We start from the raw sequence: 24,927 nt of genomic DNA on the forward strand, positions 1-24,927 counted from the left end.
CCTGACACCATGTGGGCCGCCAGGGACCGAGCTTTGGCTCTGACTGTCCTGAACCTTCGCCTCTCTCCCCGCTGCAGGTGGAGCACTACAACCACCACACGGCCACCTGGCACCCCGCGGCTGGCATGCTCAACAAGCGCTGCCGGCACGGAGCCGCGTCCCTGGGAAGCAAGATGTTCGTCTGTGGGGGCTATGACGGCTCGGGCTTCCTCAGCATCGCTGAGGTGTACAGCTCTGTGGCGGACCAGTGGTGCCTGATAGTCCCCATGCTCACGCGCCGGAGCCGGGTCTCCCTGGTGGCCAGCTGCGGGCGCCTCTACGCCGTGGGAGGCTACGATGGACAGTCGAACCTGAGCTCAGTGGAGATGTACGACCCAGACACGGACCACTGGACGTTTATGGCCCCCATGGCCTGTCACGAGGGAGGGGTCGGCGTGGGCTGCATCCCTCTCCTCACCATCTAAGGCAGAAGGTGGGATGTGGTGGGGTAGGGATCTGGTACAAACCAGGCACTTCCTTCCAGGGGCAGTCCCCCTCGGGAGAGGTGGTGGACCAGAAGACGGGATGAAATGTGAGCTCGCCAGAGGTACAGTTTTTCCAGGTGCTTAAGTCCTCCCTCACTGTGCGGCCCTTGTGGCCTCCAGACCTAGGTCACCAAGATGTACAGAGTGGGACAGACGCCCCTCTGGGTCCCACAGCCGGTGACACAGGACTGCTTTGCTGGTCCACGCGTCCACAGGCTCCACCCAAGCCCAGCTCCCACCCGCCACAGCTCTGTAGGCCACCCACCTGCAGAAGACCTTCCATCTGACACTCCTCACCTGCTGCTCACCAGCTGTGTTGTGGCCAGTTTGCAATGGGATGGCTGCAGTGGCCAAGCCTGTTGGAATGTGTAGGGTGTGGCTGGGAAAGGAGGGCCACGGTCCAGGCGTCCTCACTGCCTGTGAGGCTGCAGCCACCACAGTGATGGCTGCACATGGCACCTCCTTCCCTCTGATGGCACCGAGGATTTTGTCCACATCGCTGAATAAGCAGGGAGAACAGAAGCTTTTCCTGTTTCTAATTTTGGGATTTCAATGAAGACTTTTTCATCTTGTTCAGGAGAAACAGAGGGAAAGAAAAAAAGATACTTGAAAGAAACTGAAGGAAAGTTAAATGAGGAAACACTTGAAAGAAACTGGAAAGAAAAATACTGTTTTTTAAAGTGAGCTTTTTTTTTTTTTTTTTTTTGCAAGAAGAAAACATAAAAGACACTAAAGGCAAATGTGTGTTTAAATGGAAAACCACCCAACCCATGAAGGGGGCCGGTATCCGCTCCCATATTCGGATCCCAGGGTCCTGAGCCCCTGCATGGCACTCAGGGTTCCCTCTGAGACCCCGCGTGTCTGGAATCAGTGCACTCTCGACTAGTCCTGTAGCAAGGTGCTTGTGGGGTTTGTCTTCACACCCACTATCAGAGGACTTTTTTAATCGTAGTCTTAGCGAGTTGGCTAAATTATTGCCACTCTTCTAGGTGGGAGCTCCCAGCTTGTCGCTGGAGGTTCCAGATGCCCCTGTGGTTACTCCCTCTGCCACCTCACCATAGCGCTCACTCAGATTTTCATCCCCCGCTTTCCTTCCTTCTGTATTTGACCAGCAGGAAACAGCAGATCTGGCCAGATTCTTATTTGCCCATTTATCATTCTTAGATAGTTTTCCTCATCGTGAGGCTTCTGAGGCACATTGACCATTTGTACCTCTAGAACCTAACCAGGGACTTGGTCCTTCCACCAGCCTTGGGCTGGCTTGGTCCAGTAACCTCATCTACCCTGCCAGTCCACTATTCCTGTATCCACTCGCCAATTCCAGGGGTCTGGCTTCCCCTCCAGCCCTTGGCAGACCGACCAGCAAGGTGGACCTTTACATTCTAGCAAAGCTGGCTTTATGACATAAAGAACTAATAGCCGAAAGAATCTCTTGCTGCTGCAACGAACAGATTTTATATTTCTTCCTGTGATCTTAGCAAATGACCTCTTAAAGAGACTCCATGCTCCTCCTCCCTCCTCCCTGGATGGGACCTTGGTGAAGCACAGCAGAATCTGAACAGTAGGACACTTCTGTTACCAGTGCACTGGGCAGAGGGGCTGTCCTTCAACTGCTGCTGCCAAAATCTGGTTTTCTCAAGTTCTTCCAGTAGAGACTGAAAAAGGATATGATTCCAACGCAAGATTGGGTCTTAGGGTCCCCATCTCCACTTGGTTGGTCTCCTGCCAGTTGCTGCCTGCCTGCATGTCCTGGAAGGCTGAACAGAAAGGCACCACATGGCACCTGAGACGTCTCTCCCATCCTGGGACCAGGAGGTTTCCCAGTGTGTGCAATCGCCATGTTTCCAGAGGAAAGTACCTTTATTACCTGCCACTTAGGAGCTGGGTCTCTGCTGCAAGCACTTGAAAATGGTATTTTTATTTTAAAAGACTTAGCAATCTGAATTTAGCCCGGGCTTGTGCTGGCGCTCTGCCACTTCTCCCTCCCTCTCAGTTTGCCTGCAGTGGTAGACTTGGAAGGAGGGTGAGGCCCATGTTTCCTGTTAGGAGTTATCAGTGCTCCTCGTCTTATCATAAGCCCCTTTCTCTTGTGAATTTGAAACAGCACCGAGGAGCCAAGGTTGTGAATGTGTTAAGAATCAGCAAGTGGGCCTCGCCAGGTCCTTAGGATGCTGACCCCGATTTCACCATTGGGGTTGAGAGATCATTTTCCCATGATCTGCTGCTCTTGTAGTGGCCTTCCTAAGTCCACTCCCACCTCCTGGTGTAGAAGTTACTCTGCTGCACCTGAGGTCAGTGTTTCCAAGTAAGGTGAAGCCAGCGATTTGATCTGGGCTCTGAGCACAAGTGAGCAAACACCAGCATGTTCACACTCTGCATTTGGTTCTTCCGTCTGATGGTGGTAACTGTTTACAAATGGCTGGTCTGGCCCTCTGATGGTGGAGCCTTTCCAATATCAGCATGAAAAGAAGAGACATCAGCCAAGGATATTATGAAATGGGTGTAGGACAGACATTGTGGACAGTGGGCCTCGGTCCAGCCCAGCTCTGAGCAGGGGACTGTGGCATTTGCTGTCCTTGGGTGTTTCCCCTTCTTGGGTAACACAGGGAGCCTTCTCTTCTGGGTTTCATCTGAGAAAAAAGCCAGGATAGGAGCTGAAGACCAGCTTTTTGATGTGGCCACAGAGATGTGAGTAGGTGGGAATTCTGATCCTCCCCTCCAATTTATTGTTTCCCAGAAAACCTTAATTCCTTTTATTTATAGAACGCATGTCTTTTGTGTTAAGAAACCAAAGAGAAATAAAGAGTACACTCCTAATATCTCCTTGCCCTTTACTGATTTTTTTTTAATATTAGAGGTAAATAATATTTTTATTACAAGTCAGTGAGAAAAAACCTGGACAATATGGAAAGATTACCGTGAAAATAAGAGAAGAGCCCAGCTGGATAGCAAAAGTCGTCTTTGAGGAGACGTATGAGTATTTTATTTTATAAGAATGGGTTCTGATCGGGGGAGGGATGTAGCTTGGTAGTAGAATGCATGCCTAGCATGCACAGGGTCCTGAGTTCGATCTCCAGTACCTCCATTAAAAAAAATTTTTTTAATAAATAAACCTAATTACCTCCCCGCAAAAAACGTACAAAAAAAGAACGGATTCTGGTGAAAAATACACAGAAGATTTCATGAGAAGCTTGCATATTTGCTACTGTCCAGATTACCGCTTCTCTTAGATTTCCCCCTTTCTGCAGTCACTGCTGTAAACCTCCATTGTTCCCCAGTGGAATGTAGCTGGCCTGTGACTGCCTGGAACCAAAACCCTCAGCTCCTTTTTTGTATCGCAAGCTACATCTGTTTAACTTTGGTGTGCAGAAGTCACTGGAAATTTTTTTAAACCACAGATAACACTTGTAGACCCCTCCCCAGAGACTGATTTCCCAGGGCTGGAGTGTAGCTCAGGCCCTGGTGTGGGCAAGTTTCCATGGTGGTTCATAATGCTCATCCAAGTGTAAGAACCGGACTCCTGTGTTTAGTTTCCACTTCCTCAGATACAGCCACATTCCGGATCTGCCTTCCTGCGATTGTTCCCTGTTTACCATGGTAGCAGATGTTAGGAAACTCTTCATTCATACTTTTCCAAAAATCACCTTATGGTTGGCCTCATCCAATGGGTAATGGTTACACTCTTGGATGGCAATTTTTTAAAAAAGTTTTTGGGCAAATACCCACCAGCACAGGTTTCACACGTGAACACTCTGTTGAGTCTCTCTTGGTATTCTCAGTAACCTCCCCGGAGTAGGTAGCATAGCTCATTTGAGCATAAAGAAATTGCGTCAGAAGGGCTAACTGATCTGCTTCATCAACTGGTAGTGGTATCAAGAATTGAGAGAAGATCTCTACTCTCACAGTCCAGTTTGCCTGAGGGGAGCAGTGTCTTCATCCTCCGAAGCAGTTAATCCATCCAGCCTCCCAGCCAGCCTCACAATGTGGAGGTCTACTGCCCAGTACTGTGATGAGTCTTGGAGAAGCAGACTGGGCAGTGAGGGAGAGAAGGAACCATTTTTGGATTATGGAAATAAGCCCCTTTGTGTTGAAACAGAGGAAGTCAGATTATCTGCAGGCCCCGTGCTATGGGAGAAAGGTCAGATGCCTATAAAGTAATAACAGCCCTTTGCATGTAACCTATACACTCTTGCTCAGAACCAAATAGCCCACGGGTGGAGAGTGGACTTGTGAGTTTTAGCTGGGCTCATCTGCTTGACTTTCCATCTCTTTGTTGTTCTTTGGACGCCTCTCCCCTCACAACTAGCAGCAGAGCCCACTCCTCTTCACCCCATAGATGAGCACTACTGGTTTTTACTGCTGCTCACAATAGCATTACCCACCCACCCCCAAAATGGCAAGGTAATCTCACTGTTCTCACAGAAATTATCCCAGGCTTATAGTTCCCTATTTCATCTCTAGTGATACACAAATCTTTTTCTCTTTAATGGAGCTCAGTTCCCTGTTTAATTCTCTTTTTCTGGATTTGCAGTTCAGGATAAGAACCCAAACTACATAGCATGGCATAGAAGGCTGCTGTGGTCTGGCATCTCTGGTCGGCCTGGTAACCCTCCTCCGTGCTTGTCCCTGACTATCCCACCAGGGCAGTGGCCTGTTTGCTTGTCTTACTGGCTAGATGGTGGGCTCCTTGACTGTCTCCATTATTGGTGTACCAGCACCAGGCACACAGAAGAGACTCAACACGTAACGTTTCTTGAAGACCTTGAGGACAGTCAGGTACGTCCAAATTCAAAGGTCTCCTAATCTGCTTCCTAGTCTCCCTCTGTTTTGCATCACTGTTTCTAAAATAATTTTATTGAGGTATAATTTACATATCTTAACATTCACGTTATAAGTTGCAATTCAGTGCTTTATAGTAAATGTGGGAATTTGTGCAACCATGACCACTATCCCATTTTAGAATATTTTCACCACTATGTCCATAAAGTTCCCTCATGCCCATATGCAGTTAATCCCCATTCTCACCCCCATCCTTGGGCAACCACTGTTTTGCCTTCTGCCTCTATAGATTTGCCTGTTCTGGACATTTTGTATAAATGGAACCATACAATATGTGATCTTTTGTGTCCAACTTCTTGTTTTTGAAATTCATTCATGTTGTAGAATGTATCAGTAGTATGTTCCTTTTATTTTATTGTTCCTGCATAGTATTCCACTGTATGGATACTTTTGTTTATCCACTTTTTTACATCAATTGATGAATATTTAGATTGTTTCCAGTTTGGGACTATTATGAATAGTACTGCTATGATACACAAGTTTTTATGGACATATATTTTCATTCTTGGATAGATTCCAAGGAGTGGAATTGATGGGTCATATGGTAAGTTTATGTTTAACCTTTTAAGAAACTGACAATTTGCATTTCTGTAACATGAAATGCATGTTACATCATTTTATATGATTTTTGAGCATCTTTTCATGAGCTTGTTAGCCATTTGTATATCTGTAGTGAAATATCTACTCAAATCTTGCCCATTTTTAAATTGGGTCATACGTCTGAGTTATAAGAATCCTTTACATATTCTGGATACAAATCCTTTATCAGGTACAATTTGCAATATTTTCTCCCAGTCTTTGGCTTGTCTTTTCATTTTCTTAATAGCATCTTTTTTTTCCTTAATTGCATCTTAATAGTGTTTTAGAAGTTTTTAGTTTTGATTAAGTTTAGTTTTATTAATTATTTCTTTAATGTATATATATGTATGTATGTATATATGTATTTATTTATTTATTTACTGAAATATGGTCAGTTTACAATGTTGTGTCAATGTCTGGTGTACAGCACCCAATATAGGAGCACCTAAATATGTAAAACAAACACTAACAGACATAAAAGGAGAAACTGATGGGACTACAATAATAGTAGGAGACTTTAACACCCCACTATTTAACACCCCACTAACATCATTGGACAGGTCTTCCAGACAGAAAATCAATAAGGCAACAGAGATTCTAAATGACACAATAGAACAGTTGGACTTGGTTGATATTTTTAGGACATTACATCCCCCCAAAATAGAATACACATTCTTTTTAAGAGCTCATGGAACATTCTCTAAAATTATTTCTTTTATGAATTGTACTTTTGATGTCATATCTTAAAAACTTTACTAAAGCCAAGGTCATGAAGAAATTGTTCTAAAAATTGTATGGATTTAGCTCTTGTATAGGTGTATGATCCATTCTGAGTTAATTTTTTTAAATTCATCTTTTTTTGTGTGCGTGGATATCGATTTGTTGTAAAGACTATCTCTTCCTGCATTGAATTGCTTTGGTATCTTTGTTGAGATCAGTTGACCATAAATATAAGGGTTTGTTTCTAGACACTCAGTTCTATTCCACTGATCTATATATGCCTGTCCATGAACCAATACGACACTGATTGTATGGTATTGAGTTCTTCAGCTTTAGAGTAAGTCTTAAAATTGAATAATCTAAGTCCTCCAACTTGGTTCTTTATAAAAATTATTTTGAATATTTTAGGTACTTTGCATTCCTATGTAACTTTTAATAGATTAGCTTGTCAATTTCTCCAAAAAGTTTTCTGAGTTTTTAATAGATACTGTTTTGAATTTATAGATCAGTTTTGGAAGAATTACCATCCTGACAATACAGAGTCTTCCAATCCAAGAATATAGAATGTCTGTCATTTGTTTAGATCTTCCTTGATTTCTCTCAGCAATATTTTGCCATTTTTGTTGTGTAAGTCATGCACTTTTTTGTTAAAAATAATCCTCAAGTATTTTTATTCTGTATGCTGTTGTGGATGGAAATACTTGCTTAACTTTATCTTTGGGTTTTTTGCGGTGTTAGTATATAGAAATGCCATTGATTTTTGGCATTTTGATCTTGTATTCTGTGACCTTACTAAATTCATTTATTTTATCTTTTAAAAAAATTTTTCCATATATGTATTACTTGGGATTTTCTGCGTACATAATATGTCATCTGTGAATGAAGACAGTTTACTTTTTTCTTTCCAATCTGGATGCCTTTAATTTTTTCCTGCTTTATTGCACTAGCTAGAACCTCCAGTACAGTGTTGTATAGAGTGGCAAAAGTGGACATTCTTGCCTTCTTCTCAGTCTTAGGGAAGAAGACATTTAGTCCTTAACCATTAAATATGTTAAGCTGTGGGTTTTTCATCAGTGACCCTTTTTCAAGTTGAGGAAGTTTCATTCTGTTCTTACTTTGTTGAATTTTTGTCGTGACTGGGTATTAGATTTCATCAAATGCTTTTCCTGAATTCTATCGAAATGATTATGTGGTTTTTGTCCTTTAACCTGTTAATATGGCATATAAATAACAATTGATTTTCAAGATGTTGATCCAACATTGCATCCCTGTGATAAATCCCACTGTCAGGGTGTAGAATCCTTTTCTTGTTGCTGGTTGGCTTACTGATATTTTGTTAAGTAATTTCTGCATCTGTGTTCACGAGAACTATTTTGTTTTCTTTTCTTGTGCTATCTTTGGCTGGTGATACTGGTTTCACAGAATGAGTGAGGTGTTTCTTCTCTATTTGTGTAAGAGTTTGTGAAGGATTGGTGTTATTTTTAAAATAATTGATAGAATTCACCAGTGAAGCCATCTGGGCCTTCTATTTGAAGGAAGGTTTTAAATTTCTAATTCTGTTTTTTAATTTGCCTGGGGGCCCCCTGAGGACAGGTACCCATAGGAGATTCAGTAGATTGGATCCTTGTTATTGGGGAAATTCTTGCCCCATCAACAGGGATTGATACTACCGGAGTGGGCCTGGGCTGTATCCTTGCAAGCCCTTCACTTTCCTTCTCTCCCTTGTCTGGAGATGCTCACTTCTCCTTGTTTCAAAGATTATCTCTTTTCTCCAATCTGGTACTGCCTACCTTCACCTCTTTCTAACTTCCAAATATAAAGAGGCCCCAAAGCTCAGAATGAACTCTCCCTAGCTGTTGCTGCCCTTTCCCATACGTGAGGAAGGCATCTGGATTCTTATCTGTGGCCAGCACACATTCACATGTTCTCTTGTAGGTCTTGTTTTTTTATCCGTTCAGCCACTCTGTGTTTTTTGATTGGAGCATTTAGTCCATTTACATTAAAAGTAATTATTGAGAGGTTTGTACTTAATGCATTTAATTCATTGTTTTCTGGTTATTTTGTAGTTCTCTTTGGTTGTTTTCCTCTTTTGATATCTTCGCTTGTGATTTGATGACTATCTTGAGTGTTATGTTTGGATTCCTTTCTCTTGTGTGTGTGTTTACCTATTATAAATTTTGTTTTGTGATTACCATGAGGGTCATATGTAACATACATGTATGGTTAGTCTACAGTGATGATCTCTTAAGTTCAAATGCATTCTGACAACCTAAAAATGCATTTTTTACTACCCACCCCTACACATTTAATGTTTTTTACATCGTATTTTACATCTTTTTGTGTGTCCTTTAACTACCTGGCATATATACATGATTTTACTACTTTTATCTTTCAACCTTCCCACTAGCATTATGAGTGGTTGATCTACTACCTATACTGTATATTTGCCTTTACTAATGAGATTTTTCCTTTCCTAATTTTCATATTTCTTGTTGTGGTCTTTTCCACTTAGACAAGTCCTTTTAACATTTCTTATAAAGCCTATTTAGTGGTGCTGAATTCTTTTGGCTTTTGCTTCTCTGTAAAACTGTTTATCTCGCCTTCATATCTGAATGATAGCCTTGCTGAGTAGCATGGTTGTAGGTTGTTTTCTTTCATCACTTTGAACATATCATGCCACTCCTTCTGGCCTACAAAGTTTCTGCTGAAAAGTCAGCTCGTAGTCACTTGGAAGTTCCCTTGTGTGTAACTAGTTGCTTTTCCCTTGCAGCTTTTAAAATTCTCTGTCTTTAATTTTTGCCATTTTAATTATGTGTCTTAGTGTGGACCTCTTTGAGTTCATCTTGTTTGGAAATCTCTGTGCTTTCTTGACCTGGATGTCTGCTTCCTTTCCCTGGTTAGGGAAGTTTTCAGCTATTATTTCTTCAAGTAAGTTCTCTGACCCTTTCTTTCCCTTTTCTCCTTCTGGACTCCTATAATGTAAATGTTAGTATGCTTGGTGTTGTCCCAGGAATCTCTTAAACTATTGTCATATTTTAAAATTCTGTTTTTCTTTTTTCTGTCTGGCTTGGATGATTTATCCTACTCTGTCTTCCAGTTCACTGATTCATCCCTCTGTATCATCTAATCTACTGTTGATCCTTCCAGTGTATTTTTTTATTTCAGTTATTGTAGTCTTCTGCTCTGTTTGGTCCTTCTCTGTATTTTCTAACTCTTTGTTAAACTTCTCACTGTGTTCATCCATTCTTCTCTTAAGTTCATTGAGCACCTTTATGGTCATTACCTTGAACTGTTCATTGGGTAGATTGCTTATTTTCACTTCACTTTGTTCTTCTACTGGCATTTTGTCTTGATCCTTCATCTGGAACATATTCCTCTGTCTCCTCATTTTGCCTAATTTTTTGTAATTATTTCTATTTATTAGGTAGGTTGGTTACGTTTCCCAATCTTGAATAAGTGGCCTTATGTAGGAGACATCCTATGGGGCCCAGCAGCACACTCCTCTCTGGTCACCAGAGTTGTATGCTCCAGGGGTGCCCCCTGTGTGGGCTATGTGGGCTTTTCTGTTGTGGTTGACATGACTGCCGTGGCTCTGCTGGTAGGTGGGGCTGGCCTCTGCTCCCACTGGCTGCCAGGCCCTGCCTTGTGTGGTGGCTACCAGTCTGCAGGTCCTAGAATGGCTGGCTGCATGGCCCAAGGGGTCTTGGGGCTGGTGCCAGCCCACTGGTGGACAGGTTAGCCCCGGCACGAATAGGCTAGAGGGAGGACTCTAAAATGGTACTTTCCAGTACCAGTGTTCTCATGGTAGAACAAGCTCCCCAAAATGGTTCCAGCCAGCATCTTTGTCCCCAGAGGGAGTTCCAGTTGCCTCCTGCCTCTCCAGGAGACTCTCCAAGATCAGCAAGTAGGTCTGACTCAGTCTCCTTTCAGATTCCTTCCTCTGCACTGGAGCTCGAAGCATGTGAGATTTTGCATGTGCCCCTTAAAAACAGAGTCTCTGTTCCCTACAGCTCTCCAGCTCTCCTGAATGCAAGCCCTGCTGGCCTTCGAAGCCAGATGTTTTGGGTCAGTTGCCTTTCCAGTGTAGGACCCCCAGACTCGCAAGCCTGTTGTTAGGCTCAGACCCCTTGCTTCTTGGGGAATCTTTGCAATTGTGGTTATCCCCCTATTTGTGGGTTGCGTACCCAAGGGTGTCGGTCTTGACTTATGCCACATCTGCAGCCCTCCTACCCATCTTGTTGTGGTTCCTTATTTGTATCTTTAGTGTGGAAAATCTTTTCTGCCAGTCTTCAGGTCATTCTCATAGACAGCTGTTCTGTAAATAGTTGTAATTTTGGTGTGCCCATGGGAGGAGGTGACATCAGGGTTCTCTTACACCACCATCTTAGCCACACCTGTGTTCTATCTTTAAGTTTTACTATTAAGTGTATTCTGAGACTAAGAAAATGAATTGAGGCACTTTCCATCTTTTTCCTTAATTTTGAATTAAATAACTATTAAACATAAATATATAATTTTATGTATATTTTATATAAACTACAAAGTTTAAATAACTTTGGAATTATATATCCTTTAAAGCCTCGCTACTCCAAGTGTGGTTCATGGACCTGGAAGCCAGTTACAAAAACAGATTCCTGGGGCCCAACCCAGGCCTACTGAAATGGAATCTGTATTTTAATAAGACTCTTCAGATGACTGTTGTGTACCTTGAGAAACCCCACTCAAAACACTAGGTAAATCTCAGCTGTGGACCATCTGGTCCTGGGACTCTAATCACTGCTCCAGACTCACCTGAGAAAATTGATCTTTTCACGTGTTCCCTTTCTGGTCCTGGGTCAGTGCAGATAAGTCATGTTTAGCTAGGAAATCACTCATTTCCTCCAGGTTTTCACATTCTCTGTGGTAGAGTTGTAAGTAGTCAGTCGAGAGGCTGAGCCGTATTTGGAGCCTTGGAGCTATCTCTGGGCGCGACAGTGTCAGGACTGTGAGAGTATGCAGCAGTATGGTCCCCACAGAGCTGGGTCCTATAGGCCCACCTCTCTTGCACGGTGCCGCACAATGGGCCAGTTTCCCCAGACCTGGGATGTGGTATTGACCCCCATAGGTGAGCTTTGAGCTTCCTCGGAGAGGGTGCTCAGCCCAGTCTCATAGTCCAGGGCCCAGGCAGCTGGGCCTGACATCCCCCAGAAGACCTGGGTGAGGCCTGGAAGAACTCTTTGGGGTAGGGGTCTGGCAGAGGAGTGGTATGTGGTGGTGGGCTTGCAGTGCTGGTAGCTTCTGTGTGGCTGCAAGGGTTTACAGTGGCCTTCTCCAGCTGAACATCATTTCCTCACCATGGGGGAAGGGTCTAGGTTCTCAATTTATCCTGCTCAGCCCAAACCTGCCCCTTTTCCAGCCCCACCCCAGGGTCCTCCCTGCAGCATCCCCCTACCCATCTTGCCTACCAGTGGGTGCTACTCAGGATTTAGGTAGCAAGGGAGTTGGTGTGGACTGTAGGCAAGTCAACCAACTTTCTTGAGACTTTGTTTTCTCACTAAAAGTTGCAGGTGATGCGTGCATCTTGCAAGGCAGTTCTGAGAACTGAGAGGCTGTGTGGGACGTGGCATTCATAAGTGATGGCTATTATTGTCAGTAATGGAGAGGAGTTCCTGGGACTATTACTAAAAAGCCCATTTCCCCCAAGGGCTCTACACCATGGTCCCTCAAATGAGAGTTTCCTTCAGATATTTCTAGAGCAAAGACTAGTAGGAGCATACCAATGAGGGAAAAAAGGGCATCATCCACTCAACAATTATTTACTGAGCAACTACAGTGTGCCAGGGTCTGTCCTCAGGGCTGGATGTATCCATGACCAAGACCAGAGTTTACTGATTATTTACTGAGCAAGTACAGTGTGCCAGGGTCTGTCCTCAGGGCTGGATATATCCATGACCAAGACCAGAGTTTACTGATGGACCAGATGCGGTTGTGAGAGATAGCAGAGAGCCAAACACTCGGGCATTTGGATGGATGAAGCTGCCAACAGCTGGGCTAGGGTGGGCTGTAGGAAGGGCAGGGTTTGGAGGGAAGATACCCAGTGTATGACAGCCTTTGGACATCCATGAGGAGGTGTCCAGGAGGCAATCTGATATGCAAGTCTAGGGTTCTGGCTGGAGGATACGTAAAGGAATGAAAGGTGGTCGAGGAGGCCGGGGGAAGATTACTCTGTCTTATTGAGCCTTCAGGGTAACCTTCAGATGCCCCCCCAACCCCCTGTTTCTCTCCATCATCCTGCCCTGACCTCAAGGAGTCTGGGTCCTAGGAAGCACAGTGGAACTGTCCCCAGGGCCTGCCTCATTGGTCTCCTCACCCCATGTCCAGCCGGTCCAGCTTTAAGCCTTTATTCATTCACATACTCACCTAATCATTTACTTCAGAAACATTTTATTGAATTTCTCTCCTGTGGCTCTCACCAGAGGGTGAACTGACCCCCCTCTTGGAGGTGCCTGGATATATGAATTTAGTTGTCACAGCAGGCAGGGAACAGGGGAGCTCAGTATCCTGCACAGAAGGAACTGCCTTCCCAGCATTCTGGGAGCACCTTGCTGAGAAACTCATTCACCAGCCACCTTCAGCTGGCTCAGGAGGGCCCAGCTGTTGAGTAGACACAGTGCTGTGTAGCAGGGGACACAGCAGGTATTGCCACCGAGGTTTGAGGATTGTGAGTGCACAGATTGTGAGTGCACAGGGAAGGACAGTTCTGCCCAGGGAAGAGCAGAGAGGCTTCCTGGAGGAGGTGACTTTGCAGCTGCGCCTTGAAGGATGAGTAGGATTTACAGACACAAGATAGGCAGGAATTCCAGGCAAGGTGTACAAATGGGCTCTGCCTCTGCAGGAAAGGGGGTGCTGAGGGCAGCAGAGGAAGGGGACAGGTGGGAAGAGGAGGTCATGGTGAGAATGCAGGGTCTCCGCTCCTTCTCCAGCCCTAGAAATTCCTCAGGATGTTGGCGATGATGTCGTACTTGGCTCTCTCGTACTGCTCCCTGACCACCGGTGGCAATTTGGAGCTGTCACTCTCCGGAGTGGCTTCCTCAGGCACCCCAGCAGAACGCCTCACCCGGGGGACCTAGAGAAGTGATGCTGGATAGTCACTCCCATAACCGTCATCGATTGGCCCCCTTTCCTGTTCTGCCTGTGGCCTCTCTCTCCAGGTGGGGACCAGACTGAGACACAGGCAGTGACCTTGGAGATGGGGCTGGAGGTGGTCCCAGTCAAGCCCTTCCCCTCAAGGGTCCTGAGGGCCTGGGCAGCCGTGGGCTCTGCCACTCATTTCCACCCCGGCTGTTCCACTCACTCGCCAGGAAACTCCACCTCTGGCTTCTGTTTTCCCAAATGTGAGATGGGGAGGAGGGTCTGTTTCCAGAAGTCGCTCAGGGCCCAGAGTAGAGCTAGTGTCCTGAGAAGGCTGAGTACCCCCAGCCCACCCACTGGATGCCCCTCAGCCCCGACCACCAGTCTTTTCTCCCTTCCCCTCCCGCCAAATGTCTAGCAGTCAGTCATCAAGGTCCAATCCCGCCTCACACCCCAAAGCCTCCCCCTTCCTGACGACTTGCGTTGAGAAGGGCTCAATCGGCCTGGTTTCTCAGATGAGGAAACTGAGGCGCCCCGCGCTGAAGTCAGTGGCCCGGATGGTGGCCTCTCGGTCATCGGTGGTCACCGGGCAGAGCGCCGCCCACGACGGGAACAGACGGGGACAATGTGGGCTCGGCGGGCGCAGGGGCTCACCTGTACCGCGGTCTCGGCGCCCTCGCCCTCGCCCTCGCGCTCGCTCTCGCGCTCTCCCTCGTCCTCGCGCTCGCTGTCCTGGGGGCAGTCGACCGACAGGAGGCGGACGTGACGCAGCCTGAAGTAGTTGCCGGTGCAGTTTCGCTCCTCCTGCGGGGCAGCGAGCACAGGGGCTGCAGCGGCCCGGCGCTCTCGCCCAGGTCTCCGGGCTCCGGCTCCGAGCCCGTTGCGGTCCCTCATCCCCCGCCACCAGTCGCTCGGGGGCGGCGATCACTGGGAGGACCCGGCCGGGCTCCGTGAGCGCCCAGGAAAATAAAGGACGTTCATGCAAGTTACTAAATGGGAAAAGACCTCCATCAATTAGCCTCAGAGGAAGCTATGTTTGTTTAAGGCGTGTATGTGTGCATTAAAAAGATACGGAAGATGATACACCAACGGTTAATGTCTCTTCCTGAGTAGCGGCGTTGCAGATTTTTGTTTTATTTTCTCCACATTTTGTTAATTTGCTATAATAAAATGTTATTTTCCTAATTTTAGAAAAGCTATCTCTAGGTGGATTATGGTTCCCCTTTTTTCTTTCACTTTATTTAGTCATTTTTTTTAGCTTTTTTAAAAGGATTGATAATAATTTGTAGTGAGAAAAAACAATAAGGAAAAACTTGCTTTTCAAAAAGACTCCCACAATCAAACGTCACTGTGTCAGATGTGGCGAGTGGAGGTAAACACAGCCTCAGGGAGGCAGGACAGCGGGACTGGGACCCAAGGGATCGGAGACTCACCCCGCCCTTCCTGAAGGCACATCCTCGGGGCTGTCTGCGGAACCAGATTGAAAAGCACACGGTCTCTTTAATCCTGAAGTTAAGCGGGATAGTTGTGGTCGTGTTCTAAAGAAACAAGAGAAAACTCATGATTATCTCCCTTTTACAGAGGAGAGAGGTCACAATTTCAAGTTGGAAGGGGCTTAGCTGAAGTCAGCACTTTGCACCTAACAAAGGAAGCCTCTTCAAGCAGCCTCAGCAAAGATTAAGGTGTGCTTTTGGAAACTAGTCGGAGGACATCACTTCATGGCTGTATCGCCTTTCCATCTTTGCCCATCAATTTCCTCTTCTGTGACAAACGAACAGGAATACATCCTTGCATGTTCAGCTGCCAGGAGAGAGGTAATGGGGTGGGAAGGAGACACTGGAAAGCTCTGTTGAGGCACTGGTGAGACCAGTTCGGTTCCAGTCTGTCCTTTGAAACAGCTCTGCTTATTCCTTCAAGCCCAGGGCCTCAGTGCAGGCTGGACTACTAGACCCCATATTTCATCCTTGGGCAAAGCCCTGAATTGACCAGCTAGCCAGCTGTCTGGCCCGAGAGAGATTACAATCTTTCTTACCCTTGTCTTACTTTCCAGTGGAGAAACATTATAATAACAACAACAGGTAACGTTAACCAAGCACTTTATGCCTGTGCCAGGCATTCTCCCCTGCCTGCTGCCCTCACAGGCAGGTGTTACCACTTCCCCAGCTTCTGACACTCACCAAAGTAAGAGGCGGCGGAATGGCTTCCAGCAGGCCAAAGAGGCGCTGTCCTCGCCGCCCGTAATTGAAGAACCGCAAAGCCTGGTTTACAATCTCTTCATAGCTCAGACTGCGCTGGGCCACACAGGCCACGGCTGCCAAGCCTACCACCAGCACCAGTGCCCTCCAAGCCCCTGCCATCGTCCCCTCTCTGCTCCACTGCGACTTGCAGCCCCTTTTAGATGCTCCTCCAGCCACCTTGCCCAAGGGCTTCTGGCGACATGTAGGGCTGGTGCCTTCCTGAAAGGGGCCTCTCCTTTCCTGTGCTGGAAACCCATTGTTGACCAACACTCCAAAATATCACTGGCTAAGAGGCAAGTAAGATTAGGCAACTGGCCAGGGCCTAGGAGTGAAGTGAGGGCCCTGACCTAGAGGCAAGAGACCTGTGTGATGCTGGGCAAGGCCCTTCACTCTGGCCTCAACATCCCTACCTGTGCCACGAGGAGGCCGCCTCCAGCTCTGACAGCCCAGGACTCTGGGCCATCTCTGCCTGGCTGTTCTAGTTTGATTCCAAAACAACTGCCCAGGATCCATGAACTCTATGTGACAGTTCCTCAGCAGAATGCACAGAGAAGTAGTCCAATCTGAGGCTGTGCTCAGGCTAACATCCACCAGGTCGCATACATTTTCAAAAACTGGTTGTTAACCTTTAATAATCTGGATGCCTGACTTACTTTGAAAAATCACCAGATCTGATAGTCCATGGCTTACAGCCCCTCATGGCAGCAGCCTCTCCAGGAAGAGACTCACTGTCTGCTTCCCCCCACCCCCGGGAAGCTCCCTGCCCACAACGCTGGGAGGCAGTCCCTGACAGGATCCAGGCAAGGATCCTAGGCAGCTGGGACAGGCAGTCATAGGCAGCAGCTCAGAAGGGGACCAGCAAGGGCCTCATCTTCCTCCAAGGGCTCCCATTTTCCTTGCACCATCAGTTACAGGAGAGCTGCCTGTTAAGGTCCCAGCTCACCCTTGGCTATGGGGCTCCTGTTCTCCTGAAGGAGACTCAGAAATTGGGGGGAAAGGACAGCAAATACCGGGTGTTCCCACTGAAGCCCACCAGTGGGGAAATCAAGGCACAGAGCAGCTCAGGATACTTCCTCCAAAAACTAAGGGTGAAGCTGAGCAAGTCAGAGCCAGAAGTGGGGAGAAGAGGCAGAGCAAGAATAGTCCTCCATAGGCCCAACCAGGCCTTGAAGCCCTATCTCATCTTTTTTGGGGGGGGGCAGTTAATTAGGTTTATTCATTAATTTATTTTTAGAGGAGGTACTGGGGATTGAACCCAGGACCTCATGCATGCAAAGCATGCACTCTACCACTTGAGCTATACCTTCCTCTCAAGGCCTATCTCATCTTAAAAGCCAGTCAGGCATGGTGTATAATGGTGAAAAACTGGAAACAACGTTAAGTATGCTTCAAGAGGGGATTGTTAGAGCAGTTGTGGTATGTCCCCCCATGGAATACCACTGCTTACCAGAATACAGGTCCATTTATTGGTGGGTGATTATGTTCATTATAGGTTCTTAGCTGAAGAATGAGGGTTCTGGTGCAGCTGGTCTCGCGGGAGCTGGTCTGTGTCCATCATAAGGAGCGCGAATAAGGAAAGATGGTGGGGTGCTCCCTGTGGAGTTCTATGTAGCAGTTAAGCAATGATTCTCAACTGGGGAGATTTTGCCACTTGACCCCCAGGACAATTCTCAGTGTCTGGAGACAGTTTTGATTGTCACAACATGGGAGAGGGCGCAACTGGTATCTCATGGATAGAGGCCAGGGATGCTGCTAAACACGCTACGATGCACAGGACAGCCCCCACAACAAAGAATGGCCCAGCCCCCAAAAATGTATATATAGATATGTGTACATATATCATTTTGCTGTACACCTGAAACTAACATTGTTAGTCAACTACACTGCAATTTAAAAAAAAAAAAAAGAATGGTCTAGCCCCAAATGTCAATAGTGCTGGGGTTGAGAAATCCTGAGATAGAGCAACAGACCAGATGAACATACAGCAACCGGATGGATCAATTTTAAACACATGGTGCTTCGTAACAAAGAGAAGCAACAGAATGAGATACGTAACTTAACTCACTCACACTCTCACTCCCTCTCTCTCTCTCTCTCTCTCTATGTGTGTGTGTGTGTGTGTGTATATATGTATGTATTAGAATACATCCTTCAAACTGATAAACATTTACACCCCCAAAGTACAGGTAAGAATGACTGATGGTTGAGAGGGTAGGAAATGGGATGGGAAAGAAAATAAAAGCAGAGAGAGAGCTTGCACAGACCAAGGAAGATAACGTGCCAATGCAGCCCCCCTTTTAAGGTGTGATTCCTTGTACAGAAAATTGTGCACCAATCAATATCCATAACAATATCACTAGCAAGGTGCCTGAAAAGATGTTCACTAAAATGTTAATAATGATTTTCCCTGTTTTTCTCTGTATGGAGGTGGCAAAGGATTTTGACTTTGGTCTTCTGACTTTTATCTCTTGAAAAAAATTTTTTTACAGTAAACAACTTTGTTTTAGAAAAATAGTAGAAGTATTTTTTTAATTTAAAAAAATTTATTGAAGTATAGTCAGTTATAATGTGGCAATTTCTGGTGTACAGCATAATGTCCCAGTCATGCATATACATACATACATATATTTGTTTTCATATTCTTTTTCATTAAAGGTTATTACAAGATATTGAATATAGTTCCCTATGCTATACAGAAGAAGCTTTTTTTAAATCTATTTTTATATATAGTGTCTAACATTTATAAATCTCAAACTCCCAAATTTATTCCTTCCCACTCCCTTACCCCTGATAACCATAAGATTATTTACTATGTCTGCAAGTCTGTTTCTGTTCTGTAGATGAGTTCATTAGTGTTCTCTTTTTTCTTTTCTTAGATTTTACATATGAGTGATACCATATGATATTTTTTTCTCTCTCTGGCTTACTTCACTTAGAATGACGATCTCTAGGTCCATCCATGTTGCTGCAAATGGCATTATTTTATTCTTTTTTATGGCTGAGTAGTATTCCATTGTATAAATATACCACAACATCTTTTTTTTTAACATTTTTTATTGAGTTATAGTCATTTTACAATGTTGTGTCAAATTCCAGTGCAGAGCACAATTTTTCAGTTATATATGAATATACATATATTCACTGTCACTTTTTTTTTTATCCAGTCATCTGTCAATGGATGTTTAGGTTGCTTCCATGTCTTGACTATTGTGTATAGTGCTGCTGTGAACATTGGGGTGCACGTATCTTTTTGAATTAGAATTCCCTCTGGATATATGCCCAAGAGTGGGATTGCTGGATCATATCATATTTTTAGTTTTTTGAGGAATCTCCATACTGTTTTCCATAACAGTTGTACCAAACTACATTCCCCCAACCAAACTAGGAAGGTTCCCTTTTATCACACACCCTCTCTAGCATTTATCATTTGTGGTTTGTGGACTTTTGAATGATGACCATTCTTACTAGCATGAAGTGATACTTCATTATTGTTTTGATTTGCATATCTCTGATAATTAAGGATATTGAGCATTTTTTTCTATGCCTATTGGCAATAGAAGTATTTTTTGGGGGGGTGATATAGCTCACGGGTAGAGTGGGTGCCTAGCATGCACAAGGTCCTGGGTTCAATCCTCAGTACCTCTATTTGAAAAATGATAATAAATAAATAAACTTAATTACCTCCCCCCAAAAGTTTTTTAAAAGTAAAAAATAATTTAAGAAAAAGATTTTTTTAAGTATTTTTAAAATACCCACATGGAGTCTACATTTTATTCTACATCTGCAACTATTTTTTTAAGTTCAATGGAATTATTGAGATAAAATTCACATATAAAATTTACCCTTTCAAAGTGTACAATTCATAACATTCTCATCATTGCCCCCAAAAAACCTTGTGCCCATCAGCTATCACTCCCATTTTCCCCTCCCCCTGCCCCTGGCAACCACTAATCTACCTTCTGTCTCTATGGGAAACCTCATATAAATGGAATCATACAATATGTGGTCGTTTGTGTCTGGCTTCGTTCACTTAGCATCATGTTTTCAAGGTTCATTCATGTTGTGGATTCATTCCTTTTTATGATTGAATAATATTTCATCATATGCATATACCGTATTTGTTTAGCCATTCATCAGTTGGTAGACATTTGGGTTGCTTCCATGTTTTTGCTATATGAATAATGTCACTTCTATTAACAAACAAGTTTTTATGTGGACACATGTTTTCAGTTACCTTGGGTATATATACCTAGGAATGGAATTTCTAGGTCATATGGTAACTCTGTGTTTAACTTTGTGAGGAATTGCCAAACTGTTTTCCAAAGAGCCTGGACCATTTTACATTCCCATCAGTCAATCTGTGAGGGTTTCACTGTTTCCACATCCTTGCTAGTAACTGTTACTGTCTTTTTTATTATTATTACAGCCATCCTAGTGTGTATGAAGTGGTATTCCACTGTGGTTTTGATTTTTATTTCCCTAAGAGCTAATGATGTTGAGCATCTTTTCATGTGCTTATTGTCCATTTATATATCTTCTTTAGAGAAATGTCTATTCAAGTTCTTTGTACAATTTTTAATTGGGTTATTTGTCCTTGTATTGTTGAGTTGTCCCCAACTGTTTTAACGTTAAAATGTTTTAAATTTTCATTAGGGAAAGAAGCCTCCAGCAAAATCAAGGCTTTAGATGTGTAGAATATTTTTTCAGGGACTTTGAAGCCCCCCATTACATGGTTCCTACAAGTCTGAGAAACTCAGGTTGTCCCCAACATTGATAGATGAGGGAAATGAGGCCTGGAAAAGTTAGGAAACTTGCCCAAGTTACACAGCTGAGTCCTATGTAGAAAGATGGGAAACTGGGAAGCTTTACCTCGAGGAGAGGACACAATTTCCTATTCCGTCTCTGCAAGGCTGCCCCAAACAAGAGGAACAGTTTGTTCTTGTCAACTCAGAGGGTGGAGACAGGACCAAAGATTGGCTTCCCAGGGGAGATATGTCAATAAGAAAGATCTCCTGACAATAGTTGGAGTCCAGCATGGCGGAGGTGGCCTGGGAGACATTGAATTGAGTCTGGACAACCTCTTAGCAGGGGATTGTAAAGGCCATTCGATGCCTGGCCTCTCTAGCATCCATTTTCTTATTTTTTTTCTTCTTTTTTTTTTTTAAATCCAGGTGATCTAACTTCAGAGCCCACACTCTCTCTCTCTTTTTTTTTTTTGAGGGGGGAGGTAATTAGGTTTATTGATTTTATTTTATTTATTATTGTTTTAGATGGAGTTACTGGAGATTGAACCCAGAACCTCTTGCATGCTAAACATGTGCTCTACCACTTGAGCTATACCCTCTCCCCCTCCTGCATCCATTTTCCCTACCTCTTCTCCCTCCCAATCAGTCCCCAGTTTCCCTTTGAGGAGCTGCATAGTTCTGGGAGAGGAACAATGGGCTTAGCCTCTTAGTCTAAGTCAAGCAGTGCTGCCCATCTCCCCACCACCACTGGTGATTGGTTCATGGTGCACATGTGATTAAGCTCATCCGCCTAGAATACATCTCAGAACTTTTGGTGGAAATACAAAGCACTTTCCTTCCTCCTGGAAATAAACAAGAAAGTATGACTAGATGTGACAAAGAAGACATTTTGGGATGTGAGGTGTGTCCCTTAAGATGAGATCAGGACCACAGAAGGCAAAGAAGAGAAAGAGAAAAACAGATTTTTATGACATCACGAGCTTCTGGGTCACACCTTGCCTGAAGGTGGAGGGCCTCTGCAGTTTACTGTTTGAGCTAGTTTGAGTGGGCTTTTCTTTTACTTACAACATGACGTTGCAACAAATGTAATGGTCAGGCATCCAATGGAAATGGGTGGAGAGAGACTATGTTACCTTTATAATCCCATCAAACTAAGACTCTGCAACATGTCTGAAGGTTTGAGGTTGGAAGGCAGTAGTCAGGCCTGGGAACTCACGTTGGGGTCTCTCAGGTAGAAGAAAGTGGGACTTTTTTTTTGACAGGTAGACTTTACAAAGTATAAGTTCCAAAGGTCAGACGCTGTTACAGCTACATAAAAATACTTCAATAACTTGTGCTTGCTAAGTGACCCAGAGCAGGGGTACAGCCATGTGAGCCCCATCTCAGAGTCAGGGTCCTGGGTTCAAATCCCACCTCCGCCAATTTCCCACTGGTTCTTAGCCAGTGTTTCTGGGATTCAGTGTGCCTCATCTGTAAAGCAGAGATAACTCTTACTTTGTATTCCTGGTGAGAAGAGTAAAGCTAATGTGGGTGAAGGACTTGGACCAGTGCACAAGGTCTCAGGTGTGGTATCTTTTAGGGCAGTGATAGCTCAGAGATGCAGCTAAGACAGTTAGCAAGCACAGAGCTCTTACCCCTCTAGGCTCTGATGAGGGGACCCGATTTTGCAGATGAGAAAACTCAGGCACTGGGATGTTAAGAACTGGGCCCAGGCACAGAGCTGGTAAGTGGAGGTACTGGGATTCCAACCCAAGGTAGTGTCATCCACCACACTGCTCTGCTTTCAGCATGGCAACTGTGGGTCTGGTCCCTGGCTGTTGAGAGCTGAACTGCAGAGGGTGAGGGCAGAATTCCAGGTGTCCAGCAGGAGGTTTCTCTAAGACCCACCCAGTGTGTAACTCGATCCTTGGGCCTAAGGTTGGAGCAGAGAGTAGGTAAGGCTCTGGAGGGCAGCTGAAGGATGCAGGGAGCTGGAAATAGACACTCCAGGGGAAAATATTCCACCTTTGGGAGACAAGAGATCCCATTTAGGTGAGCAGTTCTGCACCACAATTATCTACTCAGCCAGCACCACAGGCAGCTGGGATCTGTGACTCCTCCTGAATGTCCCCACAGCTGCCATGCCTCCTTTAAAAGATTTTCTTTTTAATTTTAAAGACTTCCATTGAATTAAATCAAAAGTTTTTGTTTTTGTTTTTGAAAAGATGATTGGAACGAAAAGCTTTCACAATGTGTGGAGAATGATGAAGAAAGGAGCCTGGTGGGCCCCTGGGCAAGCTCTGCCCTTCTTGGGTCTCAGCTTCCTCCTTGCTGTAATGGGGTGGTCAGGAGTCGGGCACAGATTCCGGAAACCCTTAGCCCTTGCCTAAATGGCCTGTGCAAGTCAAGTGGGGTGGAGAAAGTGGCTCTGGCCACACCGGTCCTATGAGGACACACACCTGATGTTCTAGAACCAGCAATGTGGACACAAGTTGCCCCACAGACACAGAGATTCAACTAGGAAGACCCTGGCATCTGAGAGTCCCACAGGTTGACCTCAGCCCTGACCCAGCAGATTTGTTCTGGGGGGTGCCGCCCAGCCTCCAGGCTTTCACTGCAAGGTCAGGATGTCTCAAAATTCTGCCACATTTGGCTGTGCTACTGCTCAGTGCCTGGCACCACGCAATCAGGAGGGTGTATCTGGGCAATCTTGAAGGCTCCATCTATCCTGGAGGCCCTCCCTATCAATGGCCTGAATCAGGGGATGTGTCCTAGGCAGGGACGAACAAACAAATCCCCTGTTGCTCCCTTTCCACTCACAGACACTGAGACAGGAGGGCCCCTCCCATTGCCCCACGAAGTAAACCTAGTTCTGAACAACAAAAAAACATGATTTCAAATCTGCTGGGCATTTGTGCAGCCAGTGACCCCCAGGATTGCAGCTATGTTGTCACAATACTGTGGCCTTGGTGCCATCTGCTGGCCAAGTGACTTTTGGGAGCTAGGAAAAGGTTGTGGTTATGTGGCTGGGCCTCAGAGATCCCCAGTCTTCATATTTGCCAACTTGTCTTGTTGGAGCCTTTTCCTAGGGAGAAAGTAGCCGGGGCTCTGAGTGTTCCTGGATGGCCCAGGACCTTCTGGAGGGAGGAGCACTGCCTCAATGAGCAGCTTACCCTTTGCTGCTCCCATAGGAGCCTCTTTCTGAATCAAGGGAGGAGGGCTGCCTCGGAGTTCCCTCGCCAAGTCCCAGGACCCCGAACGTTGGCTGGAAGGAAAGGGATACCCTGGGATCCTTGGCTCTGGCCTCCGGTCAGCCAGGTCTGAGACCAAGAGAGCTTCCCTCTTCCCCTCTACTCTCCCCTCCCAACCCTTCCCCTGCCACACCAGACCTCTCACTGACCCTCCCTTAGAGGTCACATGGTGCTTTGGGCAGCCTCTTTCTGTCATGCAGTGACTCTGGATTCTCATCCAAGGAACGTGATAGCCCGGGAGGGCTCCATGTTTCTTGTTTGGGTATCTATGATCCTTCTTTTTGGACACACCTCCTGGTGCCTGTGGTAGGAGTCTTTCCAGGGTATACAAACACCCAGCAATGGAATTCCTGGGGCACAAGGGACATATGGGGTTGTAAACTGAAAAAAAAAAAAACACAACCTAAAAGTTGAGAATTATGATTTATTCAGCAGTAAATTATGATTTACTTAACTGAGGACTTAAGCCCTGAGAGAGTGTTCTAAAGAGGTAAGGAAGGAGCCAGGATATATAGAAATTTCTGCTGAGAGAGAGAGAAAAAACAACAACATGTAGAACATCTAAAGATTACTTCTAATCACAAAAACAGATATGTCAAGTTAATGATTTTAGCACTTTTCTGTGTATGGGAATATGCAAGAGTCTGGGCTTGTTGAAATCATTCCTTTGACATGCACTTTAGTTATCCAGGGCCAGTGTCCTATTTTCCTCCATCTTGAATCCCCTCAGGGCCCATGGTCAAGGGGGCTGCCGTGACTGATGGCTTTATAACCACAACATCCTTTGTTTACTGAAATGGCAGGCGAAGAATTCTTTGTCCAGTGTCAACCGGACTAGGTAACGGCCAGTTTTCCAAAGTGGTGGCACCAATTTACAACCCCATCTGCAGTAGGTGAGAGTTCTTGTTGTCCCACATCCTCACCAATTCTTATTTTTGACAGA

General features: G+C 45.2%; 2 protein-coding genes and 1 non-coding gene across 9 annotated transcripts in view; 1 reads left to right on the forward strand and 2 right to left on the reverse strand.

The window, feature by feature from the left end:
• The window catches only part of KLHL18 (kelch like family member 18), a 49,912-nt gene extending 46,569 nt beyond the window's left edge, over positions 1–3,343 (forward strand). For all 7 annotated transcript variants that reach the window (XM_072941167.1, XM_072941168.1, XM_006200735.4 and 4 more), the window contains one exon: positions 78–3,343. In XM_072941167.1, coding sequence (XP_072797268.1) covers positions 78–464 — 387 coding nt within the window. In that variant the 3' untranslated portion in view covers positions 465–3,343. The remainder of the gene's footprint in view (positions 1–77) is intronic.
• Positions 3,344–13,065: 9,722 nt separating this feature from the next.
• On the reverse strand, positions 13,066–16,187 carry LOC102538647 (15 kDa protein B-like). Its single transcript, XM_031686655.2, has 4 exons — positions 15,950–16,187; positions 15,206–15,310; positions 14,427–14,576; positions 13,066–13,767 (listed from the first exon to the last, which is right to left on the reverse strand). Exons 1-4 carry the CDS (start codon positions 16,127–16,129, stop codon positions 13,627–13,629), a joined length of 576 nt encoding a protein of 191 aa, XP_031542515.1. The 5' UTR covers positions 16,130–16,187; the 3' UTR covers positions 13,066–13,626.
• Positions 16,188–17,243: 1,056 nt separating this feature from the next.
• TRNAA-UGC (transfer RNA alanine (anticodon UGC)) lies at positions 17,244–17,317 on the reverse strand. Its single transcript has one exon. It is a non-coding gene; the product is annotated as a tRNA-Ala (tRNA).
• Positions 17,318–24,927: the final 7,610 nt, after the last annotated feature.

This window comes from Vicugna pacos, chromosome 17 (assembly GCF_048564905.1).
Source record: "Vicugna pacos chromosome 17, VicPac4, whole genome shotgun sequence".
Classification (NCBI taxonomy): Eukaryota; Metazoa; Chordata; class Mammalia; order Artiodactyla; family Camelidae; genus Vicugna; species Vicugna pacos.